The 23,497-nt window shown below is 43.1% G+C and overlaps 2 protein-coding genes across 4 annotated transcripts in view; both read right to left on the bottom strand.

Annotated features, from left to right (window-relative positions):
* Window positions 1-908, bottom strand: part of CYTH1 (cytohesin 1) — an 84,651-nt gene extending 83,743 nt beyond the window's left edge. The window contains exon 1 of the mRNA XM_032210524.1: window positions 802-908. Within this exon, the coding sequence (XP_032066415.1) occupies window positions 802-832 (31 nt within the window). The 5' untranslated portion in view covers window positions 833-908. The remainder of the gene's footprint in view (window positions 1-801) is intronic.
* Window positions 909-6,511: 5,603 nt separating this feature from the next.
* Window positions 6,512-23,497, bottom strand: part of USP36 (ubiquitin specific peptidase 36) — a 36,380-nt gene continuing 19,394 nt past the window's right edge. For all 3 annotated transcript variants that reach the window (XM_032209089.1, XM_032209088.1, XM_032209090.1), the window contains exons 9-20: window positions 21,462-21,573; window positions 21,091-21,231; window positions 20,422-20,522; window positions 19,153-19,291; window positions 18,009-18,671; window positions 16,322-16,437; window positions 13,998-14,525; window positions 13,438-13,661; window positions 12,458-12,610; window positions 11,748-11,863; window positions 10,341-10,475; window positions 6,512-9,461 (exon numbers count right to left, since the gene is read on the bottom strand). In XM_032209089.1, the coding sequence (XP_032064980.1) occupies window positions 10,344-10,475; window positions 11,748-11,863; window positions 12,458-12,610; window positions 13,438-13,661; window positions 13,998-14,525; window positions 16,322-16,437; window positions 18,009-18,671; window positions 19,153-19,291; window positions 20,422-20,522; window positions 21,091-21,231; window positions 21,462-21,573 (2,425 nt within the window). In that variant the 3' untranslated portion in view covers window positions 6,512-9,461; window positions 10,341-10,343. The remainder of the gene's footprint in view (window positions 9,462-10,340; window positions 10,476-11,747; window positions 11,864-12,457; window positions 12,611-13,437; window positions 13,662-13,997; window positions 14,526-16,321; window positions 16,438-18,008; window positions 18,672-19,152; window positions 19,292-20,421; window positions 20,523-21,090; window positions 21,232-21,461; window positions 21,574-23,497) is intronic.

Genomic DNA, 23,497 nt, shown 5'->3' with positions numbered 1-23,497 from the left:
CGATCCCGATCATGCTTCTCCCGCTCGCCCCCTTTTCCTCGCCAACCACCCAGCGGATAAAAAAAAGGCCCGTTCAGCGGTCTGTTGCTCCCCCCATCCCACCCCCAATTTGCCGGGCTTCCAAGAAGATCGAAAGAGCCACAGGCCATTTCCCCAACCCCGTCGCTGCCAGACACTCCACGCCGAACTTCTCGTCCCCGAGAAAGAACAGCTGCTCTTTGCCCCCGACCCAGAGGGGCACAACAGCTGCTGGTCGCCGTCTGAAAGCCGCCCAGCCCAGCCTCAAGGCAGCTGCCCCGCAATTCGGGTCCCAGCCGCCGCGCCCCCTTCCTCCCCACAACCACAGGGCAGACTTGAGCACCCCCCCCCCACCTCGTCCCCGGTTCCTCGCTCAGCACGTTCCCCACGCCCGAGATGGGTGGTGGGCTGAATCTTGTCACCGAACCCCCCACTTCGCTTCCGGCCCATTCCTTCGCTGTTCGAGAAACCAGCCCCCATAGCAGCCTCTCGGCTCTTCTCTGCCCCACTGCTTCGCCTCCTTGCTTAAACAACCCACAGCGGTCCTTTTCAAGCCCCCCGCAAGCCAGGAGAAGCAGGGAGGGAGGAACGCGCGGAGAAAGGTGGATCACCGGATCGCAGCGCGGCGGATCCCAAGGACAGTTTGGCTAGGCGTACGAGGGCCACTCCCCCCTTTGCTGCTCCCCCTCTCCCCGGAGATAAACGCTTCGCTTTCCCCGCCGCGATGCAAGCGCAGCTCTCCCCCACCCACCCGCCGGCCCGCCATCCCTTCCCTCAGCTTACCGAAGCCACCGGTGTCGTCTTCTTCCTCCATGTTCCCGAGCGGAGTTGAGCAGCCGCGCCGAGGAGGCAACGGAGGAAGCGGTCGCCTGCCGATCCTCTCCGGCAAGTTCCTTCTACAACCTCCCGAAAAGAGGCGCGGCTTTTTTTCGTGCCACGTGATGGAAGACGCGCTTCGGGGCTCATAATGCCACACAAAGCCCCACCCAAGAGGCGGGGGGGGGGGGGTCGGCGGTTTTCTGCTGGGTCGGAGCTGCGCCTGCTGGAGGAAGGGAAGCTACCGCATCTCGGCACGAGTCGCTCATACCGTGAGGGGATTTCGGGGATGTCGGGGTTTTTTACACGCCTTGGCTGCAGGAGCCTGACTAGGAGGCTCAGTTGCTAAGAGGCTGAGCTTGTCGATCAGAAAGGTCGGCAATTCGTACAGGTCTCCTGCGTTGGACTAGATGACCTCCAAGGTCCCTTCCAACTCTGTTACTTAATTTTTTTTTAAAAAAAATTAGGGCATGGTGGACCGTGGGGCTGATGTCCCAAGGCAATCAGAGATAGGTTTAACGTTCACGTTATTTGCTTCGGGAATTAATTGTCATTCTAATTGTAATTTAATTGCAGTTACTAATTCCCCTGTGTCGTAGAGTCCTCCTACGGTCACAGCGATTCAGAGAGTTGGGAGCTAGCAAAACTTGCTTCTATCTGCTTGGGAGCGGTGTGGGTGGCCGACTTTGCGCTCCCCCCCCCCCAAGCCAAGCCTTCCCCCCTTCTGGTTCGCCATGGCATTCTTCGATGAAACCCTCCAATCCAGAATTTTCCTCAGAATAGCTTTAAAAGTCCCATTGCCGTTTTTTTTAAAGGGTTGCTCGCTTCCTATTTTCGTGCCTCGGGTAATTTTCATACTGTAAGCGGGAATGCAGAAACTGATCTTGTAAATTGTTATGGGAAGCTGTTTTTATAGCTGAGTGTGGTTTTTTTTTTAACTGCATCAAGTAAAACTTCCCCAGAAGAAAGTGCATTTGGGGGGATGGGGGAACCTAAAGATTTAGTAGAGGAAAGGAGAAAATCACCTGCAATATGAAGTAAAATTTTGAATGCTGGGAAATCACCCATTGCACAGAAGGTGCTGCTTTGGGGAAATTGCTTTTCATGCAAGGATACCTGGTCATTTTATACCCAGCAATTCAACATAAACCCGATTATGTTGGAAAATCCAGAAAAAAGTGGGAAGAAATAACAAACATCCTTCTACTTTTCTGCAAAACCTTTCCAGCAAATGCTAGTTTGGGTGTTTTTACATCTTTGAAATTAAAAAAAAATCTCACTGTGGCTTAGTTGTATCAGCTCAGTTATTATTAGTGTACACATGTAGCCCACATCCTCAGCCAGTATTTAAACCCTATAATCAAAGCTGATGCACTCAAAACTAACTTTGATGATGGAGAGGAAGGTGGACTCATCAGAGAGTCAGCTACCACAAACTTACAAGACAGGTTGAGCTCTGCTGAGAGAATAACTCCTCCCAAGGCTGAAAGGACTCTGGTTGGTACTGTTCACCTCTTGCTAAGCTGTCTGAACCCAGCAAAGCCATGACATATTTTTGGAAAGCTCTCCCAGGCTGTGGCTTTTCTCGTACAGAAATTCTGCAGTTTCCTACATTGGGCCTCTATGCAGAATCTCCTCTTTTCCCCATTCGCTGCTGGGTTGTTGTTATTTTTTTGGGGGGGGGAATAGTCTGCAAGTGTGTGAGACTTTCGAAACCTCTAACTAATAAAAATGCAGCCCTGCTCATTTATGACACATAAAAGCTGTTGATCCAAAATGCTACAGCCGGTTGTTCACTGATCTATTTCAGGACCATTCTTCACAACTGAAAAAGGTGCGTCACAGGTATGAGCCTCATAGATGGCTTATGGGAATTCAGATAGCAGAGAATTTGCTGGGTAAATAATATAATATGTCATTCCTATGGCTGTATTGGAATGGAAAGGAAAATTTAGAAACAGTTGCTGTGGAGTTTGGTGTGTGTGTGTGTGAAATAAGAGACTGGTAGGTCTCTACCAGGAATGCGGTGGCTCAGTGGCTAAGATGCTGAGCTTGTCAATCAGCAGTTCGAATCCCTAGTACCACATAATAGGGTGAGCTCCCGTTACTTGTCCCAGCTCCTGCCAACCTAGCAATTCAAAAGCACATTAAAAATGCAAGTAGAAAAATAAGAACCACCTTTGGTGGGAAAATAACAGCACTCTGTGCGCCTTCAGCATTGAGTCATGCCAGCCACATGACCATGGAGACTTCTTTGGACAGCGCTGGCTCTTCGGATTAGAAATGGAGATAAGCACTGCCCCCTAGAGTCGGAAACGACTAGCACGCATGTGCAGGGGGACCTTTAATTTCTAAGTGTCTATCTCCTCACTCCTACCTAAAGCTACCATCTTCCAATTATGTTGTTTTCTAATTAAAAGCCTATAAAAATGTCAAGTACTATCCAGTCATATTCATTTCTACATGTGCTCTAGGGACAAATTGAGGGTCTACCCAGTAGCTTCTTGATTTGAACTCCAAGGCTGGTGACTGAATTCTCCAGAAATATGTTTCTTCCGTGTTCTGGGGATCAGATGGGAGTAGCTTAGACATTTTTGTCCTGCGTAACAGCCATAACATTGTCTGAAGTTATTATCTAACTCATATTGTTGGCCACATATTAGATCTTTTTTTTATAAAAAAACTCAGCAGTTAATTCATGATTAGGAAATTAGGTGGGTGGGTGGGTGGGTGTGTTTCTGTTAATATTTTATCATAACAGATCACTTTCACTCATGCTATTGATTTATTTTAAGTGTGGAGGACCAATTAAAACAGCCATCCTAGGTGCCAAATCCCCGTCAGGCCTGTCTATCATTGGAGTATTATATAACCTTGTGAAATTTTAAAAACCATACTTTGACATTCGTATGAGTTTCCCTTTAAATGTTACAAACAGCATGGAGATTGTAATGGAGAAAATCTATGTGGTCACCAAATGTTTACGCTAATTTGGTGGTACATACTTCTGAATCAAGGAGGGGTCCCACATGAACATAATGAATACATGTTTCTCCTGGCCAACTTCTTGTCTTTTCAGTAAATAATACATGCCCATTACCTTATATCTGGCTCACTAGGTAGAAAATCTATTTCACAGGAAGGTTAAAAGTACTTTTATTGAGATAAGACTATATTATCAGAATCTTTAAACATCTGACTATGCTGTACCTCCTTCTCCTTGTACTTCAGTGAATTGGGGGAGTGTCTCGAGTCATTTCTAAATGATTTCTGGATGTTTAAAAAAGTTTAACCTTTCTTGTTTAGATAACAGCTTTTACATTATCTGTCAAAAGTTATCTCTTTTTACCCACTGCACCTTAGGATATGGTACAATAATCTTTAAAAGCGTGAGGCTTTTGTATAAATTACTGCCAAACAAAATATTCTCAACATTTCCTGTCCAGCATCAGCAGGCAAAATACCAACTTGAAAGGCGTACGGTGTGGGAAGCTGTAAGGCATCCTTTTATAATGATGAACCATTAAGGCAAACGTCTACTGGATTGTTATAAATCTTCTAATGGCTTTTCTTAAGCCATATTTGCTTTTTCTTTGAGAGCCACTAGCTCTGCACAACGCTTTAGTTTTTGACAAAGTATATGCTGCATTCCTAATTGGAATTGGAATGTAGTTCCTATGGGAATGTAAGTACCTCTATTATTGAAGAATAATCAGCAATAACAATAGTTCAACTAAATATTGCCTTTATACATCTTTAGCTAAATAATTTCGATGTGTGGAGTCCTTAGTGTTCTCTAAGCTTGATTGCTTGCAGTCATTTCATTATTTAACTGGGTCACATCAGTACTAGCTAGTGTGGGGTTTGCCCTATGTCATATACAGTAACTTGTCCTGCCAACATTGGTAGTATAGTTTTCTCCTTGGTAGTTCCTTGATTAGGGCATTGTTTTCTGTTGGCTTGTCTGGTGATCTGAGTGCTGGCTGTTGGAGAGGATGTGTTGGGGTCTTTTTGTTTCCTTTCATATGGTATACAAATGTAGTTTATCTCTATGTTTGATTCTGATCTCAAGGACAATTACTTAAAATTACCATTACTACTTCCAAGTAGCTAGAGTACACAGTGTGTCTTCTCTTAGAAAACAAACACATTTGTTATCCCTATTTAACTTCAAATGAGGGTTTTTTTAAATGAAAAACAAGTTTTAAAAGACAGTGCAACAATTGCCTGCTTAAGATCAGATTAAAATATTTGAGTAGCCAGTTATGAATTCTACCATCTCTTACTATATTGTGTTCTACAATCCAAAATATTGTCTTGCTAAAATATATAGAGGAAGTTGATGTAAAACAAATCAGGCCATTATTCCATCAAAACTAGTATTGTTGATAAGGATCTAGATACTACATAAAGTGGTTATGTTAATTATTAAATTCATAAGGATGAGAAGGCTTGCGGGGTAACAGCCATCTTCCAATACTAGAAGGACTGTCATAGGGAAGAGGGGCTCAATTTATTATCTCTAACACCTGTAGAGAGGACAAGAAGTAATGGGTGGAAGCTTGTGAGGAGATTCAATCTGGAAATAGGAATTTTCTGACAGAATAATTAATCAATGGAACAGCTTGCTCTTAGAAGTTGTGGTTGCTCCATCATTGGAGATTTTAAAGAAGAGATTGGAAAACCTTTTGTCTGGGATGGTATAAGGATTCCTGCCTTGGACAGGGGGTTGGACTAGAGGATCTCCAAGTCCCTTCCAGTCCTACAATTCTATACACCCCTTTCCTTTAGACGTTGAAGGGACAAACAAAACACTCCTCTTTCCCATGGTAGCCAGTTCTGAGAAAAGGTTACTGGGATGAAATCATCCAATGAGCTTCCATGGCTGGGATTGAATTAGAACTTAAACTTCCTAGCTCTAGTGCAACTTCGGAACCTTTATGTGACACTGACAAAAACATGGTTTATTAAATACATGCGACAGCGGGCTCTTGTTCTCTAGGGTTTACACTGGAGGTTGTTTTTTTTTCCATACATAACAAGATATCAGGGGGCCAAATAAGTACTCTGCTCATGAGCTAGTTTTTCTGCTGAAGCAGCCTGAAGCCTAACCTATCCTAAACTGTATCCCAGTTCTGCTGAACTCAATTCAAAAGCTGCTTCTAAAACTTCATTTTCTTCCATGTCGTTGGTAAGTAATTAATTTTACAAAAAAAAAAAAAACCCTTCCATACAGTATATATTTTATCCAGTGTTTCTATCACAATCAGCAAGTTGAGGGAGGAGTTAAGATTCACATAATAGTAGCAATGCATTACATAAATTAGAATAAATGGAATGAGAGTAACTCTCAGCTACTGCTTCTTGCTAATGACCCCCTGGAAGGGTATGTTTGTTTGTGGGATCATTGAAATGGATGCACAATCGATATCCCCAATATACATGCAATACTTAAAAAACGTGTTAGAAGTAACTACACCCAGCTAAACTCTTCCCACTCAAAAAAAAGCTTTCTTCTCAATATAACAAGGGTTGTTTATCTCTTTGGTACTACTAGTAATCTCTGAAAACTGGATGACTAAGATCATTTCTTTAGACCTTCTTAATCTCTCATCCACCAGACGCGTTAGAAAAAGCCACAAGAGCTTGACCGACAGACTGAATAAAACAGGACACATACACAAAACAATCCTTTATTGCACCATGAACCGTTGCTACAATGAGGGCTGTTAACATTAAACCCCAGTATGAGGTGCAAAGTGTGCCCATGTTCAGGGTATCTACATATTGGCAAAAGACTGTAATACAGAAGACCCTGTTCCCCTCAGAGAAATAAGAGGCCCAGAGTCCCTTTCATCAGAGGAAAACAGTCTTAATTGTGAGCCCCAAATAGGTACAAGGGCCAAAATTGATAAGTTTTTGTGTGTTATGCAGTGGAAAGAATTAAGAGTTTTCAAGGTTCACACCCGAGAAAACGAATGCCAATGACAAAAAGGCTAATGGATGTGCAACAGAGAGATGCAGAATGGATGGAGTGCACATGGACTGCCCCTCAGAAGTGACCGTGCAGTATTGGCATATGACAGATGAAATATGTCAGCCTTAGAGACAGAAGCAATTGTATTGGTAGATAACAGGTACAAAGGAATCCCTTTTCCTATTGGTGAAATATCCCATTAAAAAAATTCTTGCAGGCAACTAGTGTTCCTTTTAAAATGGACAAGTAACAGATTATGCCTTAGCGCTAAAGCAGCAATGATTCAGTCAGCCTCTTTCTAACACTTAAATCTGTTGCATGAATCAGATCTTCTAGGAGATTCCGCTTCTGCATTTCCAATTGTGCAACAATGCCCATCAGAGACTAATTTGCACAAGGGCAGAAAGAGGAAAAAGGGCATTGGTATCTTACCTGATACGCCTCTTCTAATAAGGTGGAGATAGCATCCATGCATGGGTTGACACTGTCCGTGCTCTGATTGGACTGAGTCTGATTACTAATTAATTAACCACTATATAACCCGCCTCCATGAGTGGTACCACCCAGTTTTCCAGCGAAGAGGGGGGAAAAGACAGACTCCTCGTGTTATCCCAACAAAATTCAAGTTTAGTGATTCCAAGAAAAAAAACCAACATCAAAGGGACAATATAAACATCTGAAATGAGATCAAGAAAAACAGTCTCGGGAAGACAAAGAACAGTCAAAAGAAGGGTTGGGATTGGATGCTATCTCCACCTTATTAGAAGAGCCATATCAGGTAAGATACCAACACTCTTTCTCAATAAGGGTGGAGATAGCATCCATGCATGGGACATACCCAAGCCGTACAATTCTCAAGGGTGGGCAATAGACTGTTCCGGGACTGGCACAACTGACCGAACAGTCTACAGCACTCTCCTTCCCAAGGCAGCATCGGCTCAAGCAAACTTGACGGGGGGGTTAGCCTGTGATGAGGCTGGCTCAATGGGGAGGAGTCCCTGCCAGTCAGTAGTCCAGGCTCTTGTCTCCGCTACCTCCCTGCCAGCGCTGGAGGATGACTCAGGCATGCTGCTGTCGGCCATGTCACCAGGGTAAGGCAATATTGCTCAAAATGGCCCCCGCAGCTGTCCATTCGTACCGGGCTCCACCCTCTTCCAAAATGGCGTTCACACCATTTTTTGGTTGGGCCCAGACCCTCCGGCGCGGTGCTAGGCTCTTGAAAGGCCTGCACGCTTGTCCCTGCAATTCGCGGCTTGCCAAGCCTCCCCACGATCTCTGCGGCGCCTGCCTTCATCGCGCTGCCGCTTTAAATGCGAAGGCGGTCTTGTGCGTATCCCCGGGATTGATCCTGCAATTTGTGCGCCGCCCAGCTGCTGGGCTCTCCCCCAGCCTGCGCAGCTATTAAGGACACAAAGGAGCAAAAGGCTGATAGTCCGCGCTGTTCGCCTTTCTCCGCCGCTCCATTTTTTAAAAATCTCAGGTGAGTCGAGAGCACTCTGAGGTGTGCAGGGGAGAGGCGTGAGGCCTGCAGTCAGCAGCCCTTTGGCTCAAGGGTCGGAAGGCCCGGCAGTAGGAGCAGGGAAATATTCACAGCAATCTCAGTGTTATGAGGCAAGGATAACACAACTGTCCCAGAGTGGACTGAGTCAGAAAACTGGGTGGTACCACTCATGGAGGCAGGTTATATAGTGGTTAATTAATTAGTAATCAAGACTCAGTCCAATCAAAGCACGGACAGTGTCAATCCATGAATGGATGCTATCTCAACCCTTATTGAGAAAAAAGCAAACATTAGACATGTACCTGAACATTCAGATGCCCTACTTCAGGAGTTCTCAGTTTAGGATATGCAATGTTGTTGTTTTTTAATGTGAAAGGACCTTCAAATGTTCAGTTTTCACTTTACACATCCAAAATCCATCAAATAAATAAACTGTTTCCAAGCTCCTTGAGGATGGAAGCTAGTTGAAATCACATTTAATAAAGGCAGGCCAATCAGACCACCAACTTTTCTTGCGGAACAGAACTCGGTTCCAAAGATCGTCTGCAGCAAGAATAGTTGGTGGAGAATTCCTGAGGGGAAAAAATAAATGTTTGTGATGGTTGAGAATTTATGCTCATCTGAAAGGCTGAAACAAGGGACGGGTCATGCAGAAGTAAAGAAAAATCATACAAATTACACTCATAATGGCAGCTGTAAGTGGGGAAAGATAAGTGCCATTTCAGGCAATCATCTTAGAAACCAGGCGGTGTTCTCAGTTTACTTCAAGTTCTCCTGACAGGAAAGGCTGCTGAGGGCATCACAGCTCACCAAGCCTAGATTTCTGGGTGTGGAGCAGCAGAAAGTTTCATTTCCAAGGGCCGACTGCCTTGCCCCCACTCTCAATCCACATCAAGTTACCCTGGAACAGCGCTTTTTATTGGCACAGTATCTTGCAGTGCCCCTGATATAGTAAGGTCAAGAACCTGTTTTCTCCAGAGTAACCTGTAGAGAAGTGATGCGACCTCCTAGCACTCTGAATAGCAGCACCCTACTCGGGGCAAGAAGAGGCCCTTCTCCCCAGAAGTAGCAACTGGTGACTTGATTCTGGTCACTTGAAGCTCCACAGTTGTAGAGGTTGACCACTTCATTTCTTCAGCCAAGACTCATCTGTTAGGTGGAAATGGAATGAAATTAATGGCCCAGAAAAGTCCTCATCCTTGTGGAATCAGAATGACACGACCCAGCTTCAAACCCGGAAGGGGAAAGAAATGGTAGAATTAGTATGAAATAACTTCATCACTCGTGTTCCCTAACTTCAGAGCCAAAATGCATCTTTTCCATTCAGGATAATGCAAAAAAAAAAAGGTCACATTTGAAAACTACAGTTTAGCTAGCTCCAATAATATACATGTAAAAGCCAAGGGGGAAAAACCCGGAACAATTATACTGCAGAGTACATACTTAAAATATTTCTACTTGGATTATTTATCAATACAATGCAGAGACCTCCACCTGAAGTGGACATAGGTGTGCAAGTAACTTCTGTCAGGAAAGTGTTAAACTAAATGCTTATTTTCTCAGAGCCATTTGTCGATTGTGAAGCATGGCTAAACAGGCCTGTGCATTCCTGAATGTTTCAAGCCATATTTTGCTATCCGAATACAAATTTCCACACAACTCAACAATGTAAATATTGTTTTGAAGAATACATATCTTTTTTACCCATCATGGACACTAGTTACCTTTCTGTCCCTAATAACTGGCCATTTCCTACTTCATCTTAGCAATTCTATATAAAATAACTACGATTTTATGATTATGATTCTCAACCTTTTCTTCACCACAGCCCCCTTTAAATACCTTTTGTGGCATGGACCATGGCCACGGACCATCAAAACTTTAAATCATAACATTTTTTTCAAGACTTTGCAGACCCCCTGGGATGTCATCACGGGCCTCAAGACCATAGGTTGCGTATCAATGCTATCATCATCACCACTTTCTTTCTGCCCATCTTTCTGCCCATAGGATGTTCAATTTATTTACCTTTCAAAGCCGATAGCTCAAGCTAGCTACTTTGGCTGGATGTGTCACAGCCCAGAAGTTACGCCTGCTTTGCAATTTTTGGAAGACATTGTAGTTTCTCCTCCGCTCACGCTTGAACTTCTTAATTTTTTTCACCTACGAATAAGATTATGTATTATTGTCTAATTCCTGATACTGAAACTGTGACATAGGAATTGCCCTACAGAAATACCAAAGTGTAGAGTGGACCATACATTTCTATAAAAGACTGGCTTTAAAACAAGAACTGAATTTGTAAAAGTATTTCCAAGTCTTCACTTTTTCCAAAAACCATAAGCGTTCTAGACCATCTATCAAGCATTCCAAGTTTTTCCAAGACTGTTTTACTATATTTATATTAGTATTTACTATATTAAAACAACAATGGGGAAAAGTGTCGGAGAAGCTGAAGCATCAGAATTTACTACTATGGGGTTCTAACTAAATCCAAGATCTAACATATCCCCAGGCTATATTTCTTTATCTTGCACTCTTACCCTGCATTCACCAACTATCTGGACCCTGTAGTATGCTCAGTGAAAATTATGCTTATTTTTCCGCTGGATGGAGAAATGCTTATTTCTAGACTTAACAACTTCTGCTATGGAAATGTAGGCCAGACCTTCCCATCATTTACATTAAACTCTGTTCAGTGGAATTTATTCCTGTCCACAGGATGGAAACCATCAAATAAATGATCTTGCCAGCCTGACATGGGCAGAGGCAGAGAAAAATAAACTGTTTCCCACATTAAAACAGAATGTAACTTTGTACACCCAAGGATGGTCAAAAGTTTGGGTTATATTCTTGGACTTACTGTCAGGCCTGCAGCCATCTTTTCTTTTGGATCTTTGACCTGCCACACTTTCTATTATTCTGCTATGCATTTTCTATTCTGGGAAAATGGGAGGGGGGATTGTAAGAGTGAGATGCGATGTAGCCATAACAAAATTCTTTCTAGAAAGCCAAGGTCATCTTTTGTCTTTGCATCTCTGCACCTGAGCAGAACTGGATAGGTGGAACTGCCAGCATGGCAGTGGAAGATTGGACCGTGTGATGGACTTGTGGGTGTGGGGGCAAGAGCTTGAACTTTCAACTAGGTGGGGAAAACCAGGAAGCTTTCAGATTCGGCTTTTTCCAGATATGCCAACATGGCTCTCTTAATAAATTGGAACTTTGTGGAATGCTTTGCCTCGGACTCTGATTTAATTTTGTATGCTATTTGGAACCCTGACATTATTGCTTTGTGTGTTTTCTGACCAAACTACATTGCAACAGCAATGCATGCATATTTAACAAAACTATCAATTTCAAAACAGAAAAATTTGAAACTCAGTCCAAATGGTGGAGTTGGGGCACTGGTTAGGCTCACACGAAATGGCTCCATACCTTTCCACCATCAAATTCTTCATCCCAGTCATCAAGGATGGACTGCTTCTGGGACCATCTAGCATCATGCATGGCATCCTGGCTGATAGCAGATGCTTCACCATTCCATGTTAAAACTGTAGATTAAAAGTACAGCTGAGAATGGCAGCATCCAACGTCTTTATTTCAGCTTACAATGGATTCTTTATTTCTGCCCCGAAGAATCAAGCATCTATTTTCAGAAGTACAGGCAGGGAAATAGGAACACCTTACATTCACACGCTGCCATCATAAATCTCAGAAGGCCATCACAAAATAACAGGTCAAAATAAAAGGTCATTATTGGTGACCTTTTTTGCCAGCTTCCTGCAAGCAAAGTCACTGGGGAAGCCAGCAGCAGGTCGCTAATGACAGCCACATGATGCCTTCAGTGATTTGCTTAATAATGACAATTGGAAGTTCAGGATTTTCTGTCCTTAATTGGCGTTGTCACAACCATGTTGTTTACTAACAAGAATTCCAATTGCCATCATTAACTACCTGTGAATGTGTTGCCCCCTTTTTTCCTTTATCTTAATTAGAAAGTGAAGTGCAAGACATACAGTAAAAATTGTATAGTAACTAGCATGCAGCTTGAAAGAGCATTCATGTTCCCAGTGAGAAAGGCTTCCAAAGTCCTTGTGAAAGCTGTTAACTGGAAAAGGAGGGAAATCCAAAATCACTGAGTGTACCTTGCTTTCCATAAGCTTTATCCAAAGAATCCTTCAGTAGCTCCTGAACTACATCAACTGGTCCACATTCGTGCTGCATAATTTCCTTCTTTGGGCTCAGGACATTGAGGGAGAACTCATCCCTATGTCTGAGCTGGTTGCCCCAAGCCAATGCTGTTGTGAAAAGAAAAAGGTGAAGAGCATATTAATGTAAGAAAGGTGTACATGCAAATCTCCTCTTTCCTGCAAAGCAGGTAGCAATAGCATTGCTATATAGACTTATATATTGCTTCAGAGTGATTTACAGCCCTCTCTAAGCAGTTTACAGAGTTAGCCTATTGACCCCCAACCATCTGGGTCTTCAGGTAGGACAGTGCAGTCTTAATGCAGTGGAATGGCAGGCAAATTTCTCACTTCCAAAGTGAACGCATATAAGACATTAGCACATACTGAAGTATTTTAGCTCTGCCAATTATTCTTCATTGCACAAAATATCTCGTGAAATAGTCTGTTGCAATTCAAGCATTTATAGCCAGAATCTATCCTCCAAATCCATTCCTTTTCAGAATATCTCCACATGTCTGTGTGCAGGAAAGAGAGGGGCCGTTTACTTCTTTCAATCAAGGCTGATGAAACGCTAGCAATGTGGCTTATCCAGGAACAGATGCCTAATCTGTGAAATCCCCAAATGAGGTTTGGTTATAAACACTAGCGACACAAAAGGATCTTGGCGAAAATATCTTGGAATTAATGCAATACACTGGTGCCAACAGATGCTTCTATTTTAATTTGGATGTACAGACATCCGCTCTTATTTCTGATGATAGATTTTTATTTACAATTCAGCTGGAGTGCAGTAAGTGGAAGGTCACCTACACCACATAAAGGAAGCGACAAAACTATTTCAGATGGGGATGTGACATGAATACCTTCATTATCCAAATTTTGACCTCCATTGCTTCCCCCTACCCAATCAACTTTGATGCAGGGGTATTACCAACCTGGAGGGCTGTCTCTAGCCACAGAAAGTCCATTCTCGTTTAGTTCTTCTTGGGGGCTACAGACTTCAGCCACATGAGAATGCAGTATCTTTCTTTGCTTATCTTTGTGGTGCTCACTCTCTCCAGAAGAAGTGCTCTTGTCTGAACTGGGTGAAAGTAATTGCTTCTTCCTTTTCTTCTTCTTTTTTGTCCTACAGGAGCTGACTTCAGGTGGAGGAGAGCAGCTGTACAAAACAGATAAAAGGGTTTGTTGTTGTTATTGTAAGCTTTACCAGTAGACCAGACAAGAAACCTGGCCAGAGAAGCTTATTTTCTCCACTGTAAAGCTACTTTAACAAAATCTTGCAAGTCTAAAAGTACAATCTTCATGCTATCTCTTTTAGAGAAACTAAAGTTCCTTCTGACCCTCTTTGCCCAGCCCACTCTCCAGCTGTGGGCTACGCTATCTCTTATCATGCCCTAGGCAGCATCTCTCTGCCTTGTCTTCCAAGATCTTTCCCACATACCATTACAACTGGTCAAGTAAAACTTTGACTTGAGACAACCAGCCAAGCACTTACCAGTTCACAGGGGACAATAAAGATGAGCAGTCTTCCTCCCTTTGCTGCAGCCCTTTCTTCTTCTTTTTCCTCTTCTTCTGGATGGAACTACTTTGACCAGTAGCTACTGCCCTGTCACCTCCAGCCCTTTTCTCTTCCTCTCCCTTCTTAGTCTTCACCAAGTTGGCTTCCTGTGCAGGGGAGATCACAATGCTGCCATTTCCCTCAAATTGCCTCCTCTTGCAAGGAGGACTGGAGAGCCAAGTCCTCTCACCATTGAAGTCTTTCATGTTTCGGCTACCATGGCCATCCTGCTCTTCCACTGGGGAGCTATGCTTCCTTTTTTTCTTCTTACTGCTGACAACGGATGGCTCTTTGCTGTTGTCTAGATAACAGAGGTGTGGTGCCGAGGTGGGTACAACAGGTGATGGAAGAAGGGTGGCAGCAGAGAGGCAGCATGATTTGAAGCTGGATGAGGGCATGGAGTTGGCAAAGGGACTGTTGGCTGTTTGTGGAACTGCTGAAGATTTGGAAGCAGGTGAGACCACCCTAGAGAACCACATAAATATAAAGTTAAGAAGACCCAGCAGATTCTGAAGCTTTAAAATTTTTGGGAAAATATCATTGCTGTTGCAATTCTCTAAAGGTTTCACTAATTCAATGTACAAACAGAATGGCATTATCATATATCTGATTGCTTCCAGTGAAGATTAGAATTACATTTTTTTCTTCTTTAAAAAGATACAAGTACCAACTTGGATTACAAGTATCTCAATTCCAGAACTGGAACTATCAAAGATTTTACACCACTTTAGTTTCCATCCAAAGAGAATCATTTGGCTGGGCATAAATTCAGGATTGTCAACTAACATACTTCTAAGCATGGAGCTTTTCCAATTACAGAATTTCTATTTCCTTTTTTCACTGCCAAATCTGCAACCACTATATTATGTAACAATGGCTGGGGCACACATTAAGCTGGATTTTAAAGTGGCTTGCATGATTGCAACCTATGCAGGAGTGAAATTCTGCAGGTTCTGGAGAATTGATAATGGAAATTTTGAGTAGTTCAGAGAATTGGCAAATACCACCTCTGGCTGGCCCCACAGTGGGGTGGGAATGGAGATTTTGCAATATCCTTCCCTTGCCACGTCTACCAAGCCATACCCACAGAACCTGTAGTAAAAAGAAATTAATTTCATCACTAAACCTACGTGTTATAGGCGAACTAGGTAACTGGGGCTTATTTCCCAAATCATTATAATAAATCAAGATTGATGTAAACACTAATTTGTTCTTCTCTTTGCAGATTCATCTGAAGATATTTTATAGTTCACAAAAATAGTGATGTTCCAATGTAGGATAGGAATGAAATGTTGCTGTCCCATATTACTTCCAGTTTATATCTAAATGACTGGAAAGCATTTCTCTTCAATATTTCCATTGTTCTGTTAATCTAGTTGTGCCTTTTGTTCTAGAATTCTTTTTTTTTTTTTGTGGCAGACATCTAATCTACACTAGTTCTCAAATTTTAAAAAATGTACATCCTATGACTTTTTGCTAAATAAACTCACCTACACCAGTTGCTCGATTTACTTGAAAAAAAATGTTCTAGCACGTGAAGCATTTAACTATTGAGCAGCAGGACTGCATTTTGTTTCCAAAGATTGATCTTTTGCTACAAAGTAAATTTATCAATAGAAATTTTAGATAAGGTGCTGATCGGTTCACAGGTCAATTACTGGACCTAATAGCAGTAGGGTCACTTAGACTTATATACTGCTTCACAATGCTTTTACAGCCCTCTCAAAGCAGTTTACAAAGCCAGCATCTTGCACCCAACAATCTGGGTCCTCATTTTACCCACCTCGTAAGGATGGAAAGCTGAGTCAACCTTTAGCCGGTGAGGATTGAATTCCTGGAAGTGAGATGAATTAGCCTGCAGTACTGCATTCTAACCACTGTGCAACCACAGCTCTAATAAAAGCTTTCAGGAAACAGAACTTACCAATATTAAGTTATGCAACTAGAAACTGTTCTCAGGCATCATCTCTAGCCGAGCAAATTATGCTTCACCTCCCTGAATGCAATTTTCAGTCCCAGAACATGGATTTAAAACAACAACAACAACAACCCTGAACCAACCAGATTCCTCTGAGCTAGCAGGCTTTTAACCCAGAAATATTTAGGCAAATCACTGGGAGGGATTCCAAGAGAGACTTTAACTAACGAAAAGGCCTTACTGAGGACAGGATTAAATACCGCAGGTACCCATATTCCAAAGGCACATGGGCCACTTATGACGCAGGCTGTCCTGCCCTGAAGCCCCACTGGCCATAGCTTACCTGGCTTGGATGGGTGCAGCAGCGCAGACGAATTGGGTGGTATATGTGGCAGCTGGGGGGAAATGGGGCGGTGCCTGATGCTCATTGCCGCTCACTTTCCGCAGGGTGTTGCTGCCCTGTAGTTATCGACATAAATAAAAACTTGGTGGTCTGAAAGGAGGTTTCCATGACCCCAGGGACAGCGGGTGGCGTAAGAAGAGAGGGTGGGCACAAAAACAAAGAGAGGTAGGGGTGGAAGAGGGAGGGGAAGAAGAATCAGAAAAGTGTTTGTGGTTAGAAACAGAGGGAAAACAAGGAAGGACATGTCAAAAGACAGAAGACGTGTTAGAATAAATAACAGGCCACTGGCACCTCCCCATTTCCCAGGACATGCTAGCTTTATTCCTGAAGACCACACCCCTGCCAAGATGCTCTCTTCTGGCCTAAGGAAGCAAAAGGGTCTCCCTCTCCCTCTCTCCAAGCAGCCTCATTTACTTGCAGAAGCAGCAGAGGGGGTAGACAGGCTGTGGATCAGGACCAAGGGCTGCTCACAAAGCCAACAGGGCCTTCCTCAAAATCGCACCCCCAAGAGGGTGACCAACGTATGGCAATTCTCACCATGGCCAAAGGGGGAAATCTTGTTACTTTTGTATTTTAGCAATATATCCACAGTGCTTTACAGCCCTCCTTGAGAGGTTTACAGAGTCGGCCTATTGCCCCCAACAATCTGGGTCCTCATTTTACCAACCTCAGAAGGACGGAAGGCTGAGTCAACCTTGAGCCTGGTGGGATTTGAACTGCAAAATTGCAGGCAGCCGACAGTCACAGTCAACAGAAGTAGCCTGCAGTACTGCACTCTGGCCACTGAGCCATATCAGCTTTGTTTTACTCAGTTAATATCACCTTAACTGTTCAATTCAATACTATTTTAGATTTTTTTTTGTCCTGGACCTGTTCTCTTCTTAGAATGCAGTGCCATTCAAATGGTCTAGTATGGCTCTTGGTTCCCGTCCCCCCCCCTCCCGCCCGGCCTCCAAAAAGGTTCTAAATCTTACTCTTCATAGCCAGAAAGAGGAGGAGGGAGGAAAGCAAACTCAACATGTTTCACCCAAAGGCCATGGGAAAACAGTCACAGACTGCAAGTATAAAGGTTACTTCCTGCAAATGCTGTCTATCGCTCCAGGGCATTGCAAATTTGCTAAATGAGGCATTATTTTGGCAACTGCCTGCATATACAGGGAGTCCTTGACTTACAACAGTCCGTTTAGTGACCATCAAAGTTACAACACTGACAAAAGTGACTTCTGACCGTTTTGCAGAGTGACAAACTTTGCAGCATCCCCATGATCATGGGACCAAATTCATATGCTTGGCAACCGGTTCATATTTATGACCATTGCTGCATCCCAAGGTGATGTGATCACCTTTTGCGACCTTCTGATCAACACAGTCAATGGGGAAGCCAAATTCACTTAACAACTGAGGCAAACAAAGGTCACATAATGGGGCAAAAATCACTTCACAACAAAAATTGGGTGCTCCATTGTGGTAATAAGTCAAGGACTGCCTGTAGATGCCTCTAAGCATACAGCGCCTTTACTGGTGGAAAGACCACCTGGTTTTCCTTTATCAAGCTTTCCCTTTTCTCACCACTCCTCTCCCTTGACCTCTGGAGAACGGTATGCTCAATTCCTTCACCCAAACGCACCTTCCTGGCAGAAAGCGCCAGTTTCTTTGCAGGTGGGGGCGACATGGTGCTTCCCAACTCCAGATTGGCTAAATTAGTCAACAACGGGGATTTCATCTTCGCAAACTTGGTGTCCTCAGAAGTGTATTTCCCAGACACACAGTCCGATTCCTGAGAGGAAGAGTAGCCATCAGCTCCTACTGTGGCCTGAGAAAGTCCCTTAATTGGCTTATGAGCTGGACTGGAGGAAGATGAGCTGCTAGAAGATGACGAAGATGTCAAGGAGGAGTCCTTGCTTGGTAGCTCTGTACCTTCCTCGTGTGCTTTGGCTTCGGGGGTTCCTCCAGAGCTGCCCGACAGCTGCAAAGATGCCACCAAGTTCTTAGCTCCCCAGAAGCTCTGCTTGGCTAACTCCAGTTTAGCACTGTCAGCCTGACCAAAATCCTGAGAAGTCTTGCGAGACGAGGATGCCTGCTTCTTGGATCTCTTGCTTAAGTCGTCCAAGAAAGCCGGCTTGCTGGAGAGTTTAGGAGATGAGAATCCAACAGCAGGTATGAGCTTGGGAAGAGGAGGAGGAAGTATCCCATTCTGAGTTTTGTTGTTGGAAACAAAGGTGTTGCGGGAAACAGGAACACCCGATTCCTCAGGGTCTGAAGCCTTCTTAACCTGAATCACGTTGTGTCTCTATGGAGAAGACAGACAGAAGTGCTGGATCAATAGAAGTATATATTGCACCACTATCTGCATAATAGGCACATACACATGTACCTAAAAGATGAAAAGTGGCCTTGCCAAATGAAATAAGGCAAGTTGCTATTATATATATTAAACCTAACCATCTTAAGATTCAACCTCACTTGATCGACTCAAATAAGTTAAATGGAATTACTACAGATTACAGTGAAATTCTGCTTTCTCTGCACAAGTTCCCACAACAATAAATCTGTACAGCTAGTAGCCAGATTTGAGAAATTAAAGGCAGAGCAACATTTTTATTGCTTGGGTGGGGGAGCATTCTTATTTGATAGCTATACTATATGGTTTCCTCTTCACTGGGCCAAAATTGACTACTTGGGAGACAAATTTTCCCACCCATGCTTTCTCTCCTAGGTTCACACAGACACATGAGATCAATTTTGGAGTGTGACTCTGGTGTGCCACTCACTTTGTTTATCAGTGGTGATGCAAGGGTACCATTAGTTGCACTTTTCTTCAAGTGATCAGAGGAGATGTTTGTTCGGCTGGGCATTGAGCAATTGCTTTTGGAGACAAGTCCTTCAGGATTCTTCTTAGTGCTTGGAATCCTTAAAGAAAAACAAATTATTTCATTGATTTATTCATCCATTTGCCTGATCCTTTGCCTTTCATGAAACATTTTTATGAAGTATGCCCAGCAGCTAACTAGGAATGAGGGTTAACTATTTGAACACTGGAAAGTTGGGAGCCGCTGTCCCAAGGGATTATTTAGTTGCTATGTATTTTGCATACGTTACTCCGTGTAATAGAGTTCTGAAGACTATTCAACTCAAAAGCTCCCGGGATTGAGGATGTCCACAAAAACATAGGAAGCCGCCTTACTTCATGTCAACCCATTCATATAATCTGACTCTGTACTGTCTGTATCAATGGGCAGCAAATCAGAGGTGGAATCTTTTTCATCTCTGTTTGAAGGTGCTGGGGATTGAACCCAGAATTTTTTTTCCATAGCAAGCATGCTGACCCTTCCCTAACAGAAAGGATGGCTTGATGCCATGATACAGTGAACACATTTCCCAATAATTAACCAGGCCAATTCAGGTCATGAGTGGTACAAGGAGATGCTTGATACTTAGGCTACCTCCCAGCCATCCAGACTTGCAATGGGTCAGCCAACTAGGTCAGTGATGCCTAAGCTTTTTGGCACCTTTTCGGCATGCGCACACCAGAGCACTGGAACCTGGAAGACAGCAGCTGGCTGATGAGCACATGTGCCATCACCAGCTCCTCTTCTGGCTTCTGTCGTGCGTGCTGGACAACTGGTACAGCGCACATGTGCACCGGCCAACTGCTCTCTTCTGGGTTCCAGCACGTGCATTTTCGTGCAAAGACCAGCCGCCCAGCACACATACATGCAACAGAACCTGGAAGAGCAGCTGGCGATGGTGGGCATGCCCACAGAGAGGGCTCTGCGTGCCACCTCTGGCATGTGTGCCAAAGGTTTGCCATCATGGAACTAGGTTATCCCTAGTATTAATGTTATCAATTTTTGTTAGATAATAATCCTGAGGTGGAACACAATAAAATCCTATCAATTTTCACCAACTTTTAAAAAGGGCATAATGTAAGAAAGCATAAAACAAGAATGGCCTAGGAGACACCAGCTCAAATATCAGGGTGACAATAACAACACCCTAAGGGAAAGTCGGAGAACCTAATAACCCCAAACATTTCTTACCTAAGGTAGAAGAGTACATAGGCCTGTTGGTTGAGAACAACTTTGATGTTGCTTGAATGTACCAGAGAATCATTCATCTGGTACCATTGCCCATTACTAGCCTAGATGTACAAAGAAATAATAATTGGTCACTGTTCCCTAGCAAATCATAATTATCCTCAAAAGATGATTATATGCATATATTCATTTATTTCATTCATTTATTAGTAGCAGCAAGAAAATCAGGAAAATCAGCCCAACTACAGCACTGTCTAAAGAGTAATACTGGAGATTATCTTAGAAGGTGGATAATGTCATACCTAATCCTAATATACTTTGCCTTTGGTGTCTAGCTAATTGATGTTATTAGACTTAAGACATTAGGACAATCACTGTCTGGACTGAGCTCAACTGAGCTTATGATGTCACATCACTTCCAGTAATCTGTAGCTTGGACATCTCAGAAAATCCCCAAATCACAGGTCCTTCAATAACCAAGAAAATTTGGAGATGGACACAGAAGACACAGAAACATTCTACATGGATATTAAGAACATCCACAGGGAAACAAAGCTAAAATGTTCTGGTGGTACACAGCAATTTTGTAAATTTTCTCAAAAGGCATGGAGATAAAGCCTCTCCCCCAAGGCTAAAGCACACTGAACAACTGTTACCCACACAAAGACCCACCTTGACATAGCAGTAGTAATGCCCTGCATGGCAGCTGTATCCTGAATGCACAAGTACAGCATAGAGGCCATACATGACAGCGTCCCCACTGCTCTGCGACATGTAAGGACGAATATTCAGGAATTCAGGGTAACCCACGTCCTACGTGAGAGAAAGAAAAAATTCGTAAGAATGTGTTCCACTTTCTAGCGACCTGCATGAAGAGCATCAGCCTCACCAGGCACAAGTCAGTGATCTATAGATTGAACTCTCTATAGATTGCATTGAGCTGTCTAACAGACTGACATCCATTCTTAAGGTCAGAGGTACTGGCCATCTGGACCCACCCTTCTCTTTCTGAGAAGGGACCACCCTCCCCCTTTCCTGATCACCTTGGTAATCTTGCCCCCACTGAAGTTGGCAAAGCGCTTGAGGGAGATGGTAAGGACATTAGAGGCTCGGTGGATAGTAAAACGCTTGCTGGCAGGAACTTTCTTCTTGCATCTGCATGGAAGAGAAATGGATGAGTTCTGTACACCTGCTCAAAACATGAAGTACTTGGAACACAGAGCCAATCCCTAAACATCTATCCTCAATAGAGGGTGCAGCTTCTGGACGGCCACTAACAGAGGCATGTTTGAAGCATCTTAGGAAGGGCTCTCAGTCTGCCACATACCTGAAAGGAAGACAGCCCTAAATTTAAGGCCACCCCCCAAAAAAAAGTGGTTTTAAAAACTCTCCTGCTCCCGTTATTATACTTGCACCAAGTTTAAAGAGAGCCCTCCATTTTAAGGACAAATTATTTAAGAAAAAATAAGTCACATGCACTGGATAAATATTTAGGAAAATTGTTGACTTCAAGTAGTAAGTGGCTATCCCAAATGTAAATATATATCTCTCAAAATTTTATTTTTACTCAGTTATTTCTTCATGACCCCATCCCTGCCGACTGATTAATTTATAAATGATTAGGTGGAGTAACCTTGCTTTCCTATTTCTTTAGATCTCATCAGAAGTTGCAGAGATATGGTTAAACAAGATAAACAATCTTTCTTCCATGAAAGACAAATATACCTATCCCAGGGTAATGCTGCAGGATCCAATCTCGGTCAATCACCAGGACCAGAGTGTCAACTTCGAACCGAACCTGGCAACAGCCATCTTTCTGTTCCTCAGTTGCCACACAGAGGGGGAAGGAGGTTGGAACGCATTACTAGACACAACAGAGAGCTTTCTCGTGAGAACCAAGGTCATCTCTACTGGCAACATAAGGTTGGGGAAGGAGTGCCTGTAGAGCCTGCCAATTAATCCAATTGGCCAACGTGACCTGTGACACTTGGAGATGGGGTTATTTCCTAGTTTACTTATACTGAAACCACCGGAAAGATTTAGATTTGAAGCTGTGCCGATATGATGTACTCAATAAAGAAGACCTTTGACAAGGATCCTAATCTCAGAATTCTGATTTGCTTGGGTTCATTAGTCGGAGTCTTGATACAAAGATTTTGCCTTGGAAGTTCAGAAGACAAAACCTCTGATCCCGGTGACCAACCCAGATTGGATCCTGCAATTCCTTCTTTTCTTTCTTCCTTCCTTCATTCCTTCCTTTTTTCTTCCTTCCTTTCTTCCTGTTCTGATCCAGCCTTATTCAAGGTTATTATTCAAGGGTTTTTTCAGCAACTATATAGTAGGGAAGAAACTTCTGAGCATCAAATTAAGGAATTTTTAGATAATGCAAATCTACCCAAGATCTCAAATGAAGCGAAAGGGTACTAAACCAAAAGATAACAATAGATGAATTAGAAAAGGCAGTCAAAAAAATGGAAAACAACAAAACTCCTGGCATGGATGGTTTGCCAGTTGAAATCTATAAAACTTTTTTGGAAATCTTAGGACAAGAGATGATAGTAATATTTAATGCTGTCTTGACGGATTCTATCGCACCGAAATCGTGGGCTGAGGCCTATATAACCCTTTTGCCTAAAGCTGGAGCTGACCGTACCCAAATTAAAAACTATAGGCCCATTTCACTTTTGAATGTGGATTATAAAATCTTTGCAGCTATACTGGCGGATAGACTTAAATTCTTCCTTAGTAAATTTATACACCCTGATCAGAACGGCTTCTTGCCGTCAAGGCAATTGAAAGATAATGTTAGAATTATTTTGGATGCCTTAGAATATTATGAAGCCCGGCCGGATAAACAAGTGGCCTTTATGTTTCTTGACGCACAAAAGGCTTTTGATCAGGTAAATTGGAAGTTTATGTTGTCACAATTAGAAAATATGAAGTTTGGAGAAAACTTCTTAAACGCAGTTCGGGCAATTTATGTACGACAAACTGCGACATTATTGGTAAATGGAGAAGAGGCGGGCGATATTGAGATTGGTAAAGGCACAAGACAAGGATGCCCACTATCCCCCCTACT

The sequence above is a fragment of the Thamnophis elegans genome, chromosome 2, assembly GCF_009769535.1.
Source record: "Thamnophis elegans isolate rThaEle1 chromosome 2, rThaEle1.pri, whole genome shotgun sequence".
NCBI lineage: Eukaryota > Metazoa > Chordata > Lepidosauria > Squamata > Colubridae > Thamnophis > Thamnophis elegans.
This window is presented reverse-complemented; position numbering and strand designations above follow the sequence as displayed.